Source organism: Buceros rhinoceros, unplaced genomic scaffold (genome assembly GCF_000710305.1).
Source record: "Buceros rhinoceros silvestris isolate BGI_N320 unplaced genomic scaffold, ASM71030v1 scaffold12280, whole genome shotgun sequence".
Classification (NCBI taxonomy): Eukaryota; Metazoa; Chordata; class Aves; order Bucerotiformes; family Bucerotidae; genus Buceros; species Buceros rhinoceros.
This window is the reverse complement of record NW_010391331.1, coordinates 1-7,841: the sequence shown is the minus strand read 5'-3', so window position 1 is coordinate 7,841 and position 7,841 is coordinate 1. Positions and strand designations below refer to the sequence as shown.

Here is a 7,841-nt window from a genome sequence, read left to right as displayed (position 1 = left end):
GGTGGGGCTTAGAGCAACTTGGGCTGGTGGAAGATGCTCCTGCCCATGGCAGCGGAGTTGGAACTAGACAATCTCTAAGGTCCCTTCCAACCCATACAGTTTTATTCTTTGATTCTATTCTAAGTAAGATGAACTTTGGAGGGGAAGAGGAGGATACAACTCCAGTCATATTCTAAAGATGGGAGGATTTGAGCTGGGTGATTTTTCCATTTTTGTCTCAAACATGTACATGAGCTTGATTTTTAAAGGATATCCCAGAATTAAAGAGCTTAAAACTTACTTTAAATTTTACCATGTACAAAGCATCAGTGAGTCTGTTCATGTTGGTGTGTTCTTTCCCAATCTAAAGTAATGGAATAGACAGGTTAAATAAGAACAGCTATAATTATGCTTTGAATAAGTGTTTTCTTATCTGTATCTCAACATTCTGAAAGTAAATTTAACAGCCATTTGCAATGAGTTGACTTACTGGAAGCAGTTTGTTTTCCTTAAGCACTTCTTAAATACATGGCTCGGTTCTCGAACACTTGACAGCATAATGCTTTTCATCATGTAAACATACTATTTTTGTGATTCTTACCTCCAAGAAAACACCAATTACTGCCAAGCCATCTGGAGCTGCTGCTGCTTCTCCAAATGTTGCATATTTTCTGGCATTCCAGTGAACTAAGTGCAGCTTTAAAGAAAAATAACACAAAGTGGTAGAAGCTGTGAACATCAGTTGTGTCATGTTAACAGGCACTGGGTTTTGTTCATGACAGAACGTAGTTTTGCTTCAAAGGCACTTTTGGAAAGGTAAGCAAGTTCAATCTTTTCAATCAGCCCTTAAACATGGACAGACACTAAGTTTCTATAAACAAAGTGTCTATATATTAGCCTGTATTCGGTTCGTGTGGCAGGGTTTTTGTAGCAGGAGGGCTACAGAGGTGGATTCTGCAAGAAGCTTCCCCCATGCCCCATAGAGCCAATGCCAGCTGTTTCCAAAACAGACCCACCACTGGCTAAGGCTGAGCCCATCAGCAACAGTGGTGGAGCCTCTGTGATATTTAATGAGGGATAAATAACAACTGCAGCTGAGAAGAGGAGTAAGAACATGCAAAAGAAATAACTCTGCAGGCACCAAGGTCCGTGAAGGATGGGGAGGAGGTGCTCCAGGTGCTAGAACAGAGATTCCCCTGCAGCCCGTTGTGAAGCCCATGGTGAGGCAGGCTGTCCCTCTGCAGCCCATGGAGGTCCACACTGGAGCAGATATATCCACCTGCAGCACACACCAGAGCACGTGGATGCCCAAAGGAGGCTGCGACCCTCTGGGAATCCTGCACTGGAGCCGCTCCTGGCAGGACCTATGGCCCTGTAGAGAGCGCAGCCCATGCTGGAACAGGTTTGCTGGCAGGACGTGTGACTCAGTAGGGAACCCACAAAGGAGCAGTCTGTTCCTGGCAGGCTGCACCTCATGGAAGGGCCCCATGCTCGAGCAGTTTGAGAAGAGCTGCAGCCTTCTGCAGTGGGAAGGACTCGCTCCTCATGTTTGAGGAGGGGAAGAGTGAGGGGTCCTCCCCTTGAGGAAGGAGCAGCAGAAAATGTGAAATGACCACAGCAGAAAAGGACCACAACCCCCATTCCCCATCTTCCTGTGCTGCTGCAGGGGGAGGAGGTAAGGAAGTCAGGAGTAAAGTTAAGCCCAGGAAGAAAGGATGGGGGAAAGGTGTTTTAAAAATTTGGATTTATTTCTTATTCTCCTGCTCTGATTTGATTGGTAATAAATCAAACTAATTTTCTCAAGTTGAGTCTGTTTTGCCCATGGCAGGGGTTGGTGACTGATGTCTCCCCATCCTTATCTTGACCCATGAGCCTTTTTGTTATGAATTCTCTCCCCTGTCCAATTAAGCAGGGGGTGACAGAGCAGCTTCTATGGGCACCTGGTGTCCAGCCAGAGTCAACCCGCCACACAGCCTTAATTTGAAACAAGTCAGTGACCTCACTTCCCAGGCATAGGCCTACGCCCCAGGAAGCACTATGCTCTTGTAGTCACTGTAAGACTCCAGGATGTTATGCTATGGTAGTTCTGGGATGGATTCTGCTAGGAAAGAGCTTTGTCCTAGCTTTGCAGAACTTTCTCAAGAGCCCCCAGATGAAGCCATTTCTAAGCCATGGATAGCACCAGCATGGTCATTTAATTCTCACTGAAGTCTGTGCCGACCTAATCATGGCAAGCAATCAGTCCCCACTGCAAAGTCATTTGTCAACAGTATTTGCATAAATAAAATATGTAATTACCTCACAGGGAAAAGGTTTGCCATCAATTGTATGCTCCGATCCTTGGCTGTGCTTTGTCCCCCAGTGAAAGTGAAACTGTTTTAGCCGAAATGGATTCTCAAAGGGGCCACCACTGATTGCTGGGCAGAAAAAAAGGGGGGAAAAAGCTTAAGCATTCTGGCTTTTGTAGCTTCTTGTTAGTAAAAAGTAGGCACTGTTGGCACAATAGTGGAAAAAAAGCCAGCAGCATCCCCCAGTCGCCAGTGTGAAAGAGATGCATCGTCCAGATATTTAGAAGGGTTGGATTTCTTAATGGAAAGCACCTGGATTAATGTAAAGATTTAAAATAAAACCAGAGTGGCTACTTGTACAGAAATTTGTTGCTTTTTTTGAAAGAATATATTTGAGACAGGATATGTGAGGGCCATCATTATGGTTACACCTTTCCCGTTAAACACAATAAAGCCAAGCTGAATATTAAAAAAAAGTCACAGTTTGAAACTCACATACCTAAAATATTTTTGACAATGCCACCTGACACTTGGTGCAAGAGCATAGAGATGCTGAGCGTCAGGTAGACAATTCAGCTAAGTATCTCCTCTTCCAGTGGAGGTTATCTGTATTTGTTTCCTTCAAATACCATAAAAGAGGTAATACAATAGCTTGTACTTTACACAACACCATTTGGAACCTCAAATCACCTTACAGAGGTGAGGAAATGCTACAGAGAAACTTCATGCATAATTTAGAACTAACACTTAAGTATAGATGAATGTTCAAGATGCCACCTATAGAAGATACTTTATCAACAGCATCTGTAATCCTCCTGTAGTCTTATATGGCACTAAACCAAATTTTCCCTTGACATGAAAACCTGATTGAAGTCTTATATTAAGAAAATTAAAATTACATTTAGTATCTGTAAAGCACTTAGGGCGGTTCATAAAATTTCATTCAGAAAATTAAAACTAGGGCTTGCACAGTGCTACCACATGTGAACAGCTCCAGCTGGCCTTTACACAGGCCTTGCCAAAGCAAAGTTTTCAGTGTTAATTAAGAACATAAGTATCTCCCAGTATGTTTTTCTGAAGTTAGCAATGGAATGTATCACCTGTTCAAATATTATAAGAAAACTAGCTATGATGGGTTGCTGTCAAAATTCTGTTGTGCCATTTATGCAGAGCTGTGAGTCACTAGGGTCTATTTCAGCCTAACTAAAAACACTTTAAACCATGTTCTCCGCTCCTTGCGGTCATCTTTGGAAGTGTAATTAAAACAAAGCATGTGCTTAGTGTAGAAAGGGCAGAGGTCTTCACCCCGCATGTGTTCCGAGTCTGTATCCCTAAATGCAGGGTACTAGATGACGTTCTTAAACTCCTAAAGCTGGAAAAAGTTCACTGTTGCATGGTTAGAGTTCAGTTTAGAATTGTGTGACACTAGTTAGCAAGATAATACTTCCAGATATTTTACAACTTCTCTGTAGGGTGACATGTTTAATGGATCTGTCTAGTAAGATTTTTGGGAACATGCACATCCAGTCTCATTTTCAAATTCAGTAAAGATGCTTGAAAACCTGACCATTCTGTTGGATAGCTTTAGATTAATTCCAGAAGAGAAAATTTAAAACAAAATTGCTGGATCTTTAACCCCAGCCCTTACTTCAAAGGGTTACCTGCAGAAAAGTCACTTCATAGAAAAAGTAACTTGTTTGGAGTACCTAAGCTATCCTATTTAGCAAGAATCAATAAACACACCCAAATGAAAGAAAAGATCAACTGATAGGTTTAAAAATTGTTCAGAGGGCGTTTTTTTAAATGCACTCTTTCCTTTTATCAGCTACTTTATCATCTCCATTTGAACGCACTTTCCTTCCGTCACATGTAAAAGCAAAGTCTGCCACGGAGATAGAACTAACAGAAGTAATCAATCACTTAAGGCATTTACATCCTCTGCCAAGATCTAAGAGACAGAGTAAAATGCAGCTGCAGATAGCCCAACATCCACAAGCTGCTACCAGCCCAGAAGCTGCTGAACACTTTCTAATTTCTGAAGAAACTGCACTATGAGGCAGGGAGGAAAGAAGAAAACAATGCAAGTTAACAGTGACTGGCCCAGATACAACTTGGTGCAGTGACGTGACTATGGCGACTGCACTCTATGACCTGATATCCGCTAAGTCTCTATTCTTCCCCAGCCCTGTGGATGGAAACTGGGCAGTGAGCCAGACAGAGGTGGCACATACATCGCGTCTTAGATTGGGCTGATCATGGAAACAGGGCAGTGAGAAGCGCACACGCCTTCTCTGCATGTGGGACGTGGTCTAGGAGTGCTGCAGAGATGCATGGATCCCCTATCTAGCAAACTGGCAACCCCCATTTAAAAGGGAAGCACTGCAAATAAACTTCAGATTCTCCTGATGCAAGACCTTTAACTAAAGCGGTACCTAATGCTGCACAGTGCTGCATTGCTGGAGACACTCAAGTGAAGACAAGAAGCGTGAGGCTCAAGAAGACAAAATATAAAGGTCTCCGGTCACACGCCTTGTTGTAAACTGAAATGTTACATTATATAAAAGATACTACAAGGACGTACACAACTGTTTCCCTCAGTAAGTCACAAAATGGTATTCCAAGTTAGCTGGCTGTGTGTTAGTCTCACCTGTCTTGTCATCAGTATCTTCAAACTCAACTATAACTGAATGTCCGTTGTTGGAGATGCTGAGAGATGTACATGATTCGTAAGAGATAACAAGCGGCTTCAGATTAGGGTCATAAACTGCTCTTGCAGAAACTATATCAATAGGTGACTGGCGGTTCCCTTGGGCAATAGGATAAGATTTGTGCCACTCTGAAGGTCCTTCAAAAGGAAAGAAAGGAAAGCAGCATTATTTTCATCCTGCTATACACAAAATAATCATTACAGGGTTTTGTGAGGCTTAAAGCAAAACTTGCTGAGCAGGAGTAACTTGAATGCTTGGTGTCCAAGAAGTTCACTTAAATTCTAAGTTGGTGCGTTTATTATCACACACAGGCTGCAACAAGCCAGGAGATCCAGATATCTTGTAGAAGATGCATGGAGGAAATCACAACACATGAACAGACTGCTGTATCTTCAGTTACTTGTGCCACTCATTTTCTGCAGTTTGTAATTACATTGCTAAGGCACCTGAAGACCCTCCAAGGGTGTAAACACTGCATGCGCACCCCCAAAGGAACAGCATTTAATTCTTCCTGGGAAAGATAGTGTAAGAGCTCCAGTGATTCAAATTAGATGCAGATGACTCAATCTCTTAGCTACTGACTATGCAGTTATTTTTAAAACCATTTTATGACTGCAGTATATCTTTGAGGCAGCTTCATTCTTCACTCATGCCCATTATGGTATCGCTCTACCCTGGCTGAAGGGTTCAGAGTGATAATTAACATTTTTGGACTTCCTGACCCCACCAGAGCAAGGAGAAAGACCAATTTAATAACATAGCTCTCTGCTGCCGGAGCTGAACATTCTTATGCTGTTTAACAAAATCTTTTCTGCATTAAAAAATTACTTATGACTTTCTACTTTAGTATATAGTCGTGCAAGAAGCAATTAAATTACTCCACTACTTACATTCTTGAAGTATTAACAGTAATGATCTTTACTTTAAGATTCTCGAGAAGCAAATTTTTAATAGTAGGTGCCTCACATATTTTCACAAGTGGAAACTTTGAAAATCAAATCCAAATATCTACCCTTTCTTGAGTTTATATAACACAGCCAGTGATCTGTTATGCTCTTATTTATCTTTGGCATTTTCTGAAAAGCTAAGCTTACAGAATACCACCTTTTCTCAGCCTCCCTATAAAGTAGACTTAGGATTTAAATACTGTTACACAAGCTTATACAGTATCGTTTGTTTCTTAAAGCCATGTATTCTTACAAAGCTTGTATTACTGCTGCCTATGTGCCCAAACACGTAACACCATCTCCTAGCACTAGCCAGCTTCACTTAGGATTCAGACTTGCTTGTGGACTCACAGAAACTAAAACAATTGCTGTTAGGAGAGACACAAGCTCCTGAAGGTTATGCAGAAGACTCTTATTGGGCACTCGGCAGCTAAAGTCATTGCTGTGAAAAGAGAGAAGCTTCTGAAAGTTACGCCAAAGACTGTCCTATTGGACAAGATCAGTCACTCATCCACCCTTCTTGTAAAGGATACAGGTGCTATAAAACACTGTTGTAGGGATTGTTCAGTAGCTTCACGCATCCTCTCACTCTGTGACACACATTCTTGGAGGTGGGAAGCAAAGGAGGATGACTAATTAAGAACTGTCAAATCAGAGAGCATAAATTATGCTGTAAGACATCTCTGATACTGATCAGTACAATTTATTAACATTCTAGAAACATGTAACATATACTTTATTTTATTCGTTTCTATGGAAGCCTAAATATCACATTTCAACAGCCGCACAGGATCAGAAGATCTATTACTGCTCTACTAAATCTCCTTTACTTAAAAGAATTGCTTTTGGAGAGACAGCCACAGCTCATCCTTTCCACAACAGCTTTTTGGAAAAGGACCCATCTGTGATATCTGCAGCCTGAAAAAATAACCCCTCAGTCCTGCTTCCTAGGAACAAGGAAAGGCAGCAGGGGTAAGTTTGCATCTTTTGGTGCTACTTTCTCAGTGCCATTTATTATCAATAAAGTTATTTGTTACCTGCTGTATATACTTGATGCTTGCAGATCTCAAAATGCAGGCAGCTCTGCAGGGCTCAGGCAACAGCTCTAGAAAGAAAACGAGTGGGGGAAGACAGAGATGCAGCATGGAAACGCTATAACCTACCGTCATCCTCCCCGTATCCCCAGCCACGGTGGCCAGTCATGCCAGGAGAGCTGCCCCCTGCCTTGCTCTCGGCTCCTGCACCAGGGCACTGCTCCTCACCTGCCTTTATAACGGCTCCCCGGGGGATAGGGTCAGCCCCTTAAAGATACAGAGCAGCCACGGCGATTCCCGCAGGACGGGGAAAGCACCCACGTTCCTCCTGCTCCCGGCTGGGCTGCTCCTGCTGCTGCCTCCTCTGTTCGCTAACGCAGCACAGGGGAAAGAAAACGTAAAGCTGAGATCACCGAAGTCCCGGGACTTAGAGAGGAACCAAGTCTGCGCATGGAGCACGGGGATCAAATTTAGGGGAAAGTACTGTATTTTCCCATGCCACACCACAAGGAAGCAAGAACCGTGACCTGCTCTGAGCACTGGGGCACAGTAACGTGTGCAGGTGCTAAGGGGAACTGCCCTCCTCATTTCGATCTTCTGCAGGGGGCGACATAACTGCCTCTCCTTTCTGAAACATTCTCTCCAGCTGCAAAAAATGTTTCCACCTGACTTGTAATTAAAACTTCAGAATCAATGCTTAGGTGAGATGGAGAACATTCTCATCTCAAAAAAAAAAAAAAGACTTGTGCTACTTTTAAACAAGGTAAAAATCACACCAATTAAGCGTAAATTTGCAGTCTGGGGGTTTTGTTGTTGTTGCGGTTTTTTTTTTTACCCTAAAGAAAGTTTTTAAAAAGACAGAAATAAAAGTGTATTATATTAGGG

At 42.6% G+C, this 7,841-nt stretch overlaps 1 protein-coding gene across 1 annotated transcript; it reads right to left on the bottom strand.

The window, feature by feature from the left end:
* Window positions 1-280: 280 nt before the first annotated feature.
* On the bottom strand, window positions 281-7,125 carry LOC104487817 (carbonic anhydrase 7-like; the record flags this gene model as incomplete). The annotated part of the gene is made up of 5 exons (XM_010141282.1): window positions 7,086-7,125; window positions 4,915-5,112; window positions 2,278-2,396; window positions 581-676; window positions 281-343 (listed from the first exon to the last, which is right to left on the bottom strand). Coding segments are annotated over exons 1-5 (516 nt in total), but the record flags the coding sequence as incomplete, so codon positions are not given.
* Between the last annotated feature and the right edge of the window lie 716 nt (window positions 7,126-7,841).